Consider the following 13,944-nt stretch of genomic DNA (forward strand, 5'->3'; position numbering starts at 1 on the left):
ATGCTGGGAGTAGATACTTTGATGGTGTCACAGTTACAAATTACAAATTATATGAAGCTGAACAGAGTCAAAAATGTTGCAACGACTTTAACGCAGGGAAATTTTAGCATAATTTCTCAAAAAGTCAGTGACACAAGTGTGAAACAATTTATATTGCAACAATATCTAATCTGGATCCCTATATTTAACATTAAAAAGTGGGCTAAAGATGTTTAACAAAGGTATGGGAAAGGAGAGGTTTGGAAGTGTGGTCAGCTTGATCAGAAAGGTCAGTTTTAATGCAGAGATGAAGGGGGAGAGACAGTGGGCTTTAAGAAGTTTAAGTGAGGCCTAGATTTGCTGAAGACACAGTCAATAATGATGCGTGATCAGAGAGGTCCAGGTGACTAGACTGAGAGGCACATATTATTCTTTGACAGGTGTGTTCCTGTATTATATTATGACTTTGAATGAGAGAATTAAGAAAGATGAAGATTAGCTTCAACTCGTTGTGCAGGGACTTTAGAGGCTGTTTTGGCTTTGAGCAGTCGTGTGAGATAGCTGAGTGTGTATTGATGAGCAGGTCTCGTGGTGCAGTGGGTATTCTTCCAGATGGATTGTCAGCCTATAAATCATTCTAATACTCCCGATGGTAGGCAGTAGGGGCAGAACAGTTTTCCGATCAGAAGTAAGTCCTAGAGAAGTCAACCTCTGCAGTACTTGGTCCACAAGGGTGGGCCAGTCCAGTGAAATTCTACAGTTGCCAATGCTCTGTTGAGGGCAAGTACCTGAAGAGAGGTTGGTTGGAAAACTGACAGCTCTTTTTTGCATCTTTCTCCAGCTCTGATTTTGAATCCACATTGGTTATGGTTTGCCAAGTTATTGTGGAAATTGCTCTCAAGTTTAGTCGCAATAATCAATTTCATTATTTCACCTGGGATTGAAGTGAGACTTGTTCAGAATTGCTCCAGATTGCGAGTGGCCTCATTTCGCTTGGACTGAATTGGATTTCACTCTTGATTTATTATGCAAGGGAAAAAGACTCAAGAAGTCTGATGTGCAGATGAAACAAGGAGCGTTTTGTCTTCTCCTTTGATTAGACATAATCACTAATGGAAACTCATATGCACATTGATTTAGCAAACATTTATCTGCAGTAATTACCATTGGATTACGTTTGCCTGATGAATTTTAACGAGGAAGTAGAAGTGAAAGTGAATGATGTGGGAACATTTCACATGCCTCCTGGTGGGCTACGTAGTTCAAAAAGATTCTGAGATTATTCCAAGTGCTGTACTGGATCAGAATCATCAATGAACTTCCCAACAGACGGTGGCACTGTTGACTGTGCTGTTCTTTAGGAAGTGCCCAGAATAGTAGCAATTATCATTGGGGCAGGTTCAGTACTATTTTGATTCTAAAATGTGAAAGTCTGGGGTCTAACTGTCCATCGAAATTTAAAACAAACTACAGAAAGACAGATACGTACACGATGACAAGAAAGAAGAAAGGACTTTTTTTTTATAAAATGTCGTTTATGATATTTGGACATTCCACCGAAGACCAGCATCTATTATTCATCCTTAATAGCTGTTGAGAAGATGATAGTGAGCTGTCTTCTTGAACCACTACAGTCCTTGCAGTGTAGGGACAACCACAGCACTACCAGCAAAGGAGTTCTAGGATTTTGATCCAGGAACACTGAGTGAGAACCTAGAGGAAGTCATGCTTCCATACTCTCGCTGCCCTTGCTCTCACTCCTTGTGCAGTTCAAAGGATCATAGTCACTTCCAGTTTTACAGAAAGTTGGAAGGAAGAGGAATCATAAATGCTCAAAATCCAGTTAAGCCCATGTTCTCAATGGGGCAGGGTTGTCAGGGCCCATCGTGGAGGGGTAGAGGGGTGCCTATGGGACAAGGCAGTGGGGGGGAAGAGTTGATGGAGGAGAAAAAACCTTGGTAAGGAGACACCTTTTTATTTCTTTATTTCATTATTCATTCACAGGATGAGGGCGTCACTGGCTAGGCAGCATTTATTGCCTATCCCTAATTGGGACGTTAGGAGTCAACCGCATTGCTGTGGGTCTGGAGTCTGATGTAGGCCAGACTAGGTAAGGGTGGCAGTTTCCTTCTCAACAGTCCAGCGATAATACCACTAGGTGATTGCCTCCCCTCCCCTTTGGCACAGGGAGTGTTGGAAGCAGGCACACTCCCCTTTCACTGAGTAACAGTCCTCAGGGTTAAACCAGCCTGTCTGTGTAGGCCTCTGTTGCCTAGAGTGGCAATGGGAAGAGATCCTCCGTTATGCATTAATTGCCCCCTTGGCCATAGCTGGACCTAAGGAAGAAGCCCACCCAAACTCTACCCCACTGTATGTGAAAAGTGGCTCGGCATTTGGGTCGCATGATGGCACATTGCCTGAATTTATGGATCTGCGTGTTTGTTTTACCCACTCACAGAAGGCTCTGTATCGTGCAACGGTCCTTTTAAATATTCTTCAGTGTCCTGTCTGGTAGTGGAGCTAAAGCTTAGAATGAGTGCTCGTGCAGTATTGGGACTTCCAGAGTCATTCCTGTCGTAATGGTGTCTTTCAGAGCTCAGCCCTGCAAGCTCCATTAGTAACAAAACCAAAAACTGCATAAAATAGGCAGCAGACTTGGTAGTTTCTGTTGAGAGAGAAACTGTGTCAATGGCTAAGATTCTGTTCTCCATGCACTAAATCAAGCAAGCATCTTCACCGTCCCTCCCAGCCTGAACAGCTCGCCAGAACAATCCCCCAATCACCCACCAGTCAGGAAAGCTGCCACTTGACTTGCATTGACTCCGTTCCAAAGAAGGCTCATATTGAGCTGTGTTTCCCTCAACACAGATGCTGCCGGACCTGCTGAGTTTCTCCAGCCCTTTCTGTTTTCATTTCAGATTTCCAGCATCCACAGCATTTTAATTCTGCCTAACTGCCCCTGCCAGGAAAGCAGGAAATCATGGCTGTCACGTGTTGAGGCCCCTTAAGTGGCTGTTCACTGTCCATTTAAGGGCTTTATTGCTGGTGAGTTGAGAAGGCTGCGTACTTGCGTCTATTCATTGCGTACTTGATTGCTGAGGTGGTGAGAAGGGGTTAAATTTGTGTGGTCAAATTGCTGAATTATTTGCTCTTTTCGCTATCTTCCTTGCCACCTCAGGAAGGGGGTAAGTGTGCCCACTGTTCAAAGTCAATAACATTTCATAAGAACTGGTTTCTTTAAGTCAGAAAGTTCCTTTATCAGATGCATTATCATCATCACCATCAGCATCATTTGTTTCATTATGCTGTCGTGTGCACGGTAATGCCAAGTGTTCTAATTGAACACTCGCTAATATTTCATTTCTTTTAGGTAACTAGTGTGCAGCTGCTCATACAGGTGTCTCACCTAAAACTGGTTTAGTATGATTCTATTTTTCTCAATGCATCTCCTTTTCTTCTTTAGGAACGGAAGCTGTGTGCCCACCCATGCCTGGAGATCTACCGTGGAGATGTGATCTATTTCATGTGTCCTCTGGCACGTCAGGGGGACTTCTATGTGCCTGAACTAAAGGAGGCTGACAAGAAACAGATAGAGGAAGAGGCAGATGATGCACACACAGATACGGGTAAGTGAGAGCACCCTAGTGCACATACAAACGTCACTGTTAAATAATGGATGCATTCTGATGCATATTCAAATGTCAAATGATAGGCAGTATTCTAAAGCACAGACGAGTATCACGGGTAAATAACAGACATTGCACGGGATCATTTGGCACCTGTTGTTTGGGAAATGGCATTGACAGCACACTCGCACACTTTGTGAGCACATTGCTTGGGAAACTGCTTTGCTGAGGGTGTTGGAGCAGTGAACAGAGGCATGAAGTCTGCGGAATAAATAAACACATGACAGAGTGAAACTGGTGAGGGTAACCTTCTAATGTCTACCCAAAGTGTTTGCAAGTTCTTTCTTGGTCCTTCTCTCTCTAAAGAAAGCCAAAGTCAGCATCGATCACTTCAAAGCCTCCTTCCTTTCCAAAGTGACTTTTCTTTTCCTCAAGAGCCTGTTTTTAATTTTTTCCGCAGATGGTTGGTTTGCATATGGATCTTGAGATCCAACACTATTAGGAATGACTGTGCTAGAGATATCTCTTTGGCAGAGATACAGTCCTGTTTTGTATGTTTCGCCAACAGACTGCTAGGGATGTTTTTTTCATAAGATCTCTATAATCTACGCCATCCTGTATTAAGAAGCAGCACGCAACCTGAGCAAATCTGGTTGTTCACTCCTGCACGAGAGAAATGCACTTAGCTTTCCTAAATAGAAAGGCTTGATAACTTCCCTTTAACTACGTGACTATAGATGGCAATCCATGAGAAATCTCAATGTCTCCAGTTTCAGCCTAGAGGGAACTAGATTCAGAAAAATTTATGAGGAAGATCACATTCACAGCCACTAACAATGTAATTGTCGCCCTACTTTCAGATTGCAGTTGTGACAAAAGCAGGTGGTGGATATGATGGTTCCGGCCTGCTCCTGTGTACAACCACAGGCACAGAATCATCTTGGTCAGAGCCTCGTAAATTGACAGCTGTCATGATGTCTTCTTTCTAAGCCTGCCGCAGGACTAACAAAAGGTGGGGTCCACTGGGTGACAAAGGCAATTTTCTGAATTGCTGATGGATCCAGTAACACAGCCCACATGTGCTGTAGGTCAGAGATCATGCCACACCCGGTTATAGTCCAACAGGTTTATTTGAAAACACAAGCCTCGCTCCTCCTTCAGGTGTTGGTCAGAGAGGTAGCATCAGACACAGAATTTATAAGGAAAAGATCAAAGGGTCACACCACTGATGAGGATGTTCTAAACAAACCTAAGAAGCTGTTAAATCTTTAATCAGTTAGAAGGTTTTAATTGATTGTGCATTCTTTGAAAGCTGTGTTCCCACAAGAGATCTGATCGAGCAGACCATTGGCTTGCCTCAGGAGAGCTCCTGCAGCATTCAGTTGCTTGTTGCCCAAGCTGGCCAATACAAAGGACAGCATTTGCTACCAGTTTGCAAGTGTCTACACTCCACACGAACCTACTCTCAGCATAGGTCATTTCACCCAACGCATATATCCTTCTATTCCTTCCTCTCTCATGTACTTATCGAGCTTCCTTTCTGTTGCATCACTGCTGGTCATCTAAGCTATTCTTGTGGTAGTAAGTTCCAAATTCTCATCATTCTCCAAGGCCACCTGAGAGGGCAGAGGATTTAATGTTTTATCTCAAAGATGACTGCCAGCAATGCAGCATTCCCTCAGCGCTACACTGCAGTGTCAACCTGAATCATGAGTTATCTCTCTGGAGTGGAGCATGAACCAATCTTCTGACTGACAGATGAGACAGTACTACCACTGAGACAAGGCTGAAACTAAATAGGAAATGATCAACAGCAGTGAAAGTAGCATGACAGTGTTAACAGGGGATTGTGCCTTTTTGTTTTGGGCTAGATTTATTAAACAGCTCCTAAGCAGACAGCTTGATTACTGTGTAATTAATCATTGGTACTGAATGAGGGGTAGAGAATGCTCCCTCTCTCATCTTCTTCAAGCAATATATGAAAATGAAAGCAATAATATTGGAACATTTTGATTCTCCTCTTTTCCAGTCCTTACTGGGCTAAAATACCAAATTGAATCCAGAAGGTATTTTGGTATAAACTTGTTCACTGGTGCTAATTTCAGCCTCTCCTCTACTCTAGAATATTTTGATCTGGGAGAACGACTGAAGACATTTACTGTCCTCATTCTGGGATACATTTTCCAGACAGAATTTGTCGATTGCTCAACTTTATTATAATGGTGTATTGGCAGAAGTCCTGAACTTTTCCAACCTTTCTGTAGAACATCAGCTGCCTGTCTGTAACCCTCCAATATTATTGGCCTTTAGTGAAGTGATCATTGGGCAGGTTGTATAACTCATGTACTTATATGTACCATACTGCTTGTATACCCATATTAAATTTTACTAATCCCCAGGCCATGATTTACTGGGTAGGAACTTCCTTGAGGATTTTTCTACTCTGCCAAAGGCCCGTCTTTAGGACCTGCTGGCACTCGAGTGCCAATAATGCCAGCCAGACTAGGGGAAGTGGGATAAGAACATAAGAACTAGGAGCAGGAGTAGGCCATCTGGCCCCTCGAGCCTGCCCCGCCATTTAATTAGATCATGGCTGATCTTTGAGACTCAGCTCCACTTACCTGCCCACTCACCATAACCCTTAATTCCTTTACTGTTCAAAAATTTATCTAGCCTTGCCTTAAAAACATTCGGCGAGGTAGCTTCAACCGCTTCACTGGGCAGGGAATTCCACAGATTCACAACCCTTTGGGTGAAGAAGTTCCTCCTGACCTCAGTCCTACATCTGCTTCCCTTTATTTTGAGGCGATGCCCTCTAGTCCTAGTTTCACCTGCTAGCGGAAACAACCTCCCTGCCTCCACTTTATCTATTCCCTTCATAATCTTATATGTTTCTATAAGATCTTCTCTCATTCTTCTGAATTCCAATGAGTATAAGCCCACTCTACTCAGTCTCTCCTCATAATCCAACCCTCTCAACTCTGGAAACCCTGAGTGAATCTCCTCTGCACCCCCTCCAGTGCTAGTATATCTCTTCTCAAGTAAGGAGACCAAAACTGCACACAGTACTCCAGGTGTGGCCTCACCAGGACCCTATACAGCTGCAGCATAGCCTCCCTGTTTTTAAACTCCATCCCTCGAGCAATGACAGACAAAATTCCATTTGTCTTTTTAATTACCTGTTGCACCTGCAATCCCACCTTCAGCGATTCATGCACAAGGACACCCAAGTCCCTTTGCACAGCAGTGTGCTGCAATTTTTTACCATTTAAAACATAGTCCATTTTGCTGTTATTCCTACCAAAATGGATGACCTCACACTTAACGAGCAAGAAAGTAAGCGGGGGGGTGGGACAACGGGCGAGAGAGTAAAGGCGGGGGGGAGCGGGACAGTGGGTGAGAGTGGAAGGGAGAGGTCTGTAAGGGAGATTGAAGTGGGTGGCTCCACGAGAGTGTGTATGGGGTGGTGGGACACTGCATGTAGTGCAATGTTTGAAGCTGGGCAATGAAAATTCAATTCTACAACAAATCACTGTGAGTATTAGAACAATCTCGCACTAGAATTAATCCAGAATGTAAATCTCCAGAACTGAAGTTAATCCAGTTGTGAGCAAATCCAGTGCTGTCTGAGTTGTTGGAAGATGACAGCACCCAAATTTTTATGACCTGCTTATTTTTCAATATTTCAGAGATTTATCTGGACTTTACAGAATTAGTGCCTTATTGAAACCCTTTCTACTGAGGTCCCTAAAGTAAATCTGAGCTGCAGTGAGTAATATAAACTTAATGTCTCCCAGTATTTGGTGCTTCATGTTAGTTATTACCTGATACTGATTTTGATTAATGTTTGAAGTCTGAATTAGCAGTAACCTAACGCTCTTCTGAAAGTGGACTGGAAGAGTTTTCTGCTCTTCAGTTGGTGCATTTTCTGTATCAACTTCATGTTGCAATGCAGTATCGTGGTCCCTGGTTGCCTTGACATTTCTGGCCTGGACAATTTATTGTGAAGACCGTGTATCAGTGCTCCACCGTGCATGCTTCTAGAAGTCACAAAATAGCAAACAGGAGTGGGACTCCTTTCCAATTCTTTCCTCACTTGTCAGGGCTCAAAATACTTATTATTGAGAGTAACTTATTGATTTTTGGGATTTACCTTTTCAGCTGGCTACCTTTTTAGCCTGACTAGCTCTTCCATGAGGTGATACAGTTACTTTGTAACAGTACTTTCTGTTTTCATATTTATATATGGGGGATTTGGATTCAGACAGACGTAAAATGAAAATAATTAATCCCCAATAATCATCACTGCTCCATTAAACTTAAAGCCATAACACAGAATTTGAGCATTTATTTCCGGGACACCATGGTATTTAAATTGGCACAAGACGGCACTCTTGGCTGAAATGTTCAAACATTTGTTCTTTTTTGCATCAAGGTTTCCATTCATTAAATCCATGTCTGTCATGTATACCTTTTGCCATTTGAATTGCATAATATTATTAGACCATTATTAGACCACACCAAAAAAAAACCTCCATTCACAGACAAGGATAACTGATCCAAACCAAATTCCCAACCATTCCGAGCACAATAGGTATCTGGAAAGTAGAATTACAATCCCTTCTTGTTCTGGTTGTCCTTCAGTTGGAGCTGCTAATAACTGAGAACGGTACTGTTCCTATCAATGAGACATATTAGCCTTTTTTGTCCAAGCTATTCTCATCAATGGCAGGCTTCCGGTCTTTGTAGTGAGCTTGTTAAATGGGTAGCTTGAAAAGAGTTCTGGATGTTTGCAAAGGCTCAAGCTGGAATTAATTGATTTCAAAAGTAAGAAAAAAAACTCTAAATTTACATAACTATCTGCTGCATTCAGAATATCAAACAGATATCTGGAAAAAACTAACACCCAGCAAGTTTGTGTTTGAAATGAGTGACCAGCCTCTCACTCAACAAAACTGAGGAACAACCGACGAGCAAAGAAATGACTTGTATTTATAAGCACCTTTTACAACCTCAGGATGCCCCAAAGCATTTTTAATGTATTTACCAGATGTGGCCATTTGAGTTCATGGTGTAATTGACAAGTTAAACAGCTTATTTAAGAATTTATCTGCCTTTGTAATAGGTTACAAATAGAATTTTGTTTTTATAGTAGAGTAAGCTATTGAGATTAAAGTGACTTTAAATGGGCCTTCATGCTTTCCTGCTCCTCTGATGCTGCCTGGCCTGCTGTGTTCCTCCAGCTCCACACTGTGTTGTCTCTGACTCCAGCATCTGCAGTTCTTGCATTCTCCATGAATTGATGTTTTATCCAAGCCTGTGCGGTGATAGCTCTGTTAGATTTAAGATTAGCTCCCGAGTCTTATCAGTTCAGCCTGCTTTTGTTGATGGTTTGGGACTGGGTCTTTCCCATGGGCCATATGCCACCTGAGGCTGTGAACCACGTCTGCTGACAGTAAGCATCCAACTCCACAGAAATTGCAGGTAGGTTTTAAGCTACCTGCCACACAATGAAGAAGGGTCCAGACCCGAAACGTCAGCTTTCCTGCTCCTCTGATGCTGCTTGGCCTGCTGTGTTCGTCCAGCTCTACACCTTGTTGTGCCACACAATGAAGCTGGAAAGAACAGGAGTGCTATGATAATTGCAGAAGACGATAGTGGGGTGAGTAATCCTGGAATGGGGCCCCATCCTGCCATTTTTCCACACTTCCTGAATCAGCAAAAACCTGGCCCACTGTAACAGGCTGTCTGCCAAATTCCAACTCCATTTTAACTGCACCGGATTGCATTGTTTTACGAGGATAGTGTAGAAAAGCTGGGCTTGTTTCCACTGACAATTGAATGAAGTGTATAAGATCCTTAATGGTCTTGACAAGTGGACACAGAAAGGATGTTTCCTCTTGTGCATCAATCCAACACTAGGGGGCACTGTATTACAATTAGGGTTTACCATTTTAGGGCAGAGGTAACGAGAACGATCTTCTCTCAGCGGGGTGTGCCACTTTGGATCCCCTTGTCTCAAATAGTGGTGTAGGCAAGGTCATTGACTAATTTTCAGAATAGGTAGATAGATTCTTGTTGAGTGGGAGAATCAAATTTATTGTGGTAGATAGGAATGCAGAATTCGAAACGCAACTCAAACAGATCAGCCACAATCCTACTGAGTGGGAGAGCAGATTCAAGGGGCCACATGTTCTCCTTTGTTTTCGTTTGATTATATTTTTACTGCGTCCTACTGAAATTTAATCTCCAATGAAGTCATTTTGCTCTGGATTGTTCTTTGCCACTTCCGTAGCTAACCTAAACTTTGATCAATGTTTCACTAAACAAAAACCAAAAGAATTGCATTTGCTGGAAGACAGAAATTGCTGGAAAGGCTCAGCAGTTCTGGCAGCATCAGTGGAGAGAAATCAGAGTTAACGTTTTGGGCTCAGTGACCTGTCCTCTCAACAGTTCTGAGGAAGGGTCATTGAACCTGAAATGTTAACTCTGATTTCTCGCCACTGATGCTGCCAGACCTGCTGAGCCTTTCCAGCAATTTCTGTTTTTGTATCAATGTTCCACTGTTAGCTGTGGGCATCGTACCCCCAACTAACACCTGATCCACCTCATTCCCAGAAACAGACCAGCTAAACAAAATATGCTTTAAAAAATATCTTGTACCTAGAGGGAAAAGGATCTAGCAAATATGTCATAGCAGAATATGTTGTTCGCTTTATAAATGAGCTGTAGGTGAAGAGCTTGAGAGCTGCCTCATGAATAACCATGTGAACCCTCATTGTGTATTGCCCAGGGCAGTGACTGTCTAGCTACATTTTCATTGTATCTTTTGCAATGCTGAGACATGACTTAAATCAGAAAAATGTATCTGTAGTTTCTAACAACAGATTGCATTGTAATCCATCCATAAATTATGTTGCCTCGCCTCCGGTGAGCTCCAGTATTTTGTCCTTCACAAGATCGAAACAGATGAGGAAGACCATTAATAACTTGACCATCCAAAAAGCTTTGACTTCTTAGAAAGCTGTTTGTTATTGATGCAGTTTCTCAAACAGGAATCCCAAAGTAACCCATTACGAGAAGTTATAATTAACACTGATATTTCTGCAGATTCAGCTTCTGTAAGGTATGCTTCTTTTGTTTAGGCAGTGAATGGTGATGACATTATGTTGGAACCCTGCAGCCCAATGGTATCAATGTGGATTTCACAAGTTTCAAAATCTCCCCTCCCCCTACCGCATCCCAAAACCAGTCCAGGAAGTGCTACACCTGCCCCCATACCTCCTCCCTCACCCCCATCCCAGGCCCCAAGAAGACTTTCCACATCAAGCAGATGTTCGCCTGCACATCTGCCAATGTGGTATACTGCATCCGCTGTACCTGATGTGGCTTCCTCTACATCGGGGAAACCAAGCGGAGGCTCGGGGACCGCTTTGCAGAACACCTACGCTCGGTTCGCAATAAACAACTGCACCTCCCAGTCGCGAACCATTTCAACTCCCCCTCCCATTCCTCAGACGACATGTCCATCCTGGGCCTCCTGCAGTGCCACAACGATGCCACCCGAAGGTTGCAGGAACAGCAACTCATATTCCGCTTGGGAACCCTGCAGCCCAATGGTATCAATGTGGATTTCACAAGTTTCAAAATCTCCCCTTCCCCCTACCGCATCCCAAAACCAGTCCAGCTCGTCCCTGCCTCCCTAACCTGTTCTTCCTCCCACCTATCCCCTCCTCCCACCTCAAGCCGCACCTCCATCTCCTACCGACCAACCTCATCCCACCCCCTTGACCTGTCCGTCCTCCCTGGACTGACCTATCCCCTTCCTAACTCCCTACCTACACTCACCTTTACTGGCTCCATCCCCGCCTCTTCGACCTGTTTGTTTCCTCTCCACCTATCCTCTCCTCTATCCCTCTTCTATCCGCCTCCCACTCTCTCCCTATTTATCTCGGAACCCCCTTCCCCTCCCCCTTTTCTGATGAAGGGTCTAGGCCCGAAACGTCAGCCTCTCTGCTCCTATGATGCTGCTTGGCCTGCTGTGTTCATCCAGCCCTGCACCTTGTTGTCTCGGATTCTCCAGCATCTGCAGTTCCTACTATCTCTGATTCAACATTATGTTGCCTCCCAGTTTATGCTGGAGGATGTGAAGATGCGTTTGGTTGGTAGTCACGCTCATCTGTTAGGCATGAATGTTGCAGTATGCACCTTCCGTTCTTGGTCTGTCATGCTGTGGACAGGCTGCCACATGGGAATGGCTTTGTGACAAATCACAGCCAGATTATAGTACAATAAACCTCACTATTAGCAGGCAGCAGCACACACAGGACGGTGATGATGCATAACGATTGGTCTGCGCTCACTTAGCTAAGAGTGTGATCCAGAATGACATTAAGACAAAAGCAGCTTGGCAGCAAAGGCTAAATTATTATCAGTGCAGATCTAATGACTTTATTACTTTGGAAGGAGAGTGATTGGACTTTGATTGTGGGGATATGTATCTCACCATGTCCCTCGTTCAGTCGCACTTAGTGACACTTAATAACCTTGATTATGTCTGAATGCAAACTAAGCTAAGTTGCTATTTTTTGATTTTAAAAGAAGACGTGCGTCAATTTGCTTCTGCGCTCTCCACTGTTCTTAAATAATATGGGAAATAGAAGCTCATTTTTCTGCTGATGTATCAGACATGTCCTTTGCTCCTCAGTTGCAGCCTCACAATGTAAGCTGAAATATCAAATATCTATGCACCATGTAACTATTCACCATTGATCATGTTCCTTAATCAACGTCCTCACATTTGACTTTCCAGCAGATAATGTTGAGAACTGGAATTCCTGATTTCCTCTAACTTAATCCGATTCCATGAGACTCAGTGGGGTTTCGAGTCATTATTGAGGATTCTCAGGCCTACTCCTTGCCGTTGTATACCACTGTGACACCACCTCTGGCAGCTCTGTCCTACTGTTGGAATAGGACATTACCCAGGGATGGCAATGGAAGAGTCTAGGACACTGACTGTAAGGTATGAGCCAATGAGTATGATTGTGCATGGCTGCTGCTTGACTAGTCTGTGGACTAGATCTCTCCATTTTGGCACGAGTCCCCAGGTATTAGTGAGGAGAATAAAGCAGGCTGTTGCCAGTGCTTCATCTGGTTTTAGTCTTGTTATGCTTTTTATAATGACTTGTGCAAACATTTCAGAGGGCGGTTAAGAGTCACCCACACGGTTGTCTGTCTGGAGTCACTGGAGGACAGACTGGATAAGAATGGCAGATTTCCTTATATTCCAGATTATTAGTGAACTGATCTGGTACACCAATCTGCTCATTTCATTGTTGCTGTTACTAACACTAGCTTTTCGTTCCAAACCCATTTTCCCCTATTGCCTTGAAAGGATTTGAACTTATGTCTCCACATCAATAGATGAAGCCTCAAGATTATTAGTCTAGTAACATACTGCAATGCTACTGTAGCCTAAGCAAATAAGCATCAGTGAGCGCATTAATGGCAAGTAAGTACTGGTGTTGGTATTTTGGCAACACTGTCAGGTAGACAGACAAAAATAATTGATCAGATTGGGCTTGTCCTGCTTTGTAAGGACATTTTATTCCCATTGGACAATTTTTGACTGTTGGATAGCTGCCTGTTTCATAACTGTACTGCAAGATCTTGCTAGAGACATGGTGCCTTGAACACAAGGGCACAGATTTTCTTGCAGCATGAGTGTGCTAACCCAATTGTTGATATCAGTGGAGTGAATTGAAATGAATGAAGACTAGCTTTAAAAATGTGGGGAGCCCGGACAGAGGCAAAAAGGGATCTTCCATTTGGCAAAGCCAGCTGAAGATAGTTACAACCGTGTCAGTCTTTCCATTTTCACTCATACTGGTTTTTACAGTCACTGAGGGCAGGAATGTTCAATGGGGTGGAGAGTGCAAAGGTTTCTAAGAGTTCAGGGAAGGCAATGGCCTAGTGGTATTATCGCTGTACTGTTAATCCAGAGACCCAGGTAACATTAAGGGGGCATGGGTTCGAATCCCACCATGGTAGGTGGTGGGATTTGAATTCAATAAATATATCTGGAATTAAGAATCTAATAATGACCATGAATCCATTGCCAATTGTCAGGGAAAAAAATACCCATCTGGTTCACTTATGTCCTTTAGGGAGGGAAACTGCCATCCTTAGCTGGCCTACATGTGACTCCAGACCCACAGCAATGTGGTTGACTCTCAACTGCCCTCTGGGCAATTAGGGATGGGCAATAAATGCTGCCTAGCCAGCGATGCCCTCATCCATAAATGAATAAAATAAAAATGAGTTTGCAAGGGGAAAA

The 13,944-nt window shown here is 43.4% G+C and overlaps 1 protein-coding gene across 1 annotated transcript in view; it reads left to right on the plus strand.

Annotated features, from left to right (window-relative positions):
• LOC109917765 (testis-expressed protein 264 homolog) overlaps positions 1–13,944 on the plus strand; it is a 245,692-nt gene that overhangs the window by 208,001 nt on the left and 23,747 nt on the right. Inside the window, exon 3 of the mRNA XM_048606407.1 lies at positions 3,443–3,605. Within this exon, the coding sequence (XP_048462364.1) occupies positions 3,443–3,605 (163 nt within the window). The remainder of the gene's footprint in view (positions 1–3,442; positions 3,606–13,944) is intronic.

Source organism: Rhincodon typus, chromosome 16 (genome assembly GCF_021869965.1).
Source record: "Rhincodon typus isolate 14 chromosome 16, sRhiTyp1.1, whole genome shotgun sequence".
Taxonomy (NCBI): Eukaryota; Metazoa; Chordata; class Chondrichthyes; order Orectolobiformes; family Rhincodontidae; genus Rhincodon; species Rhincodon typus.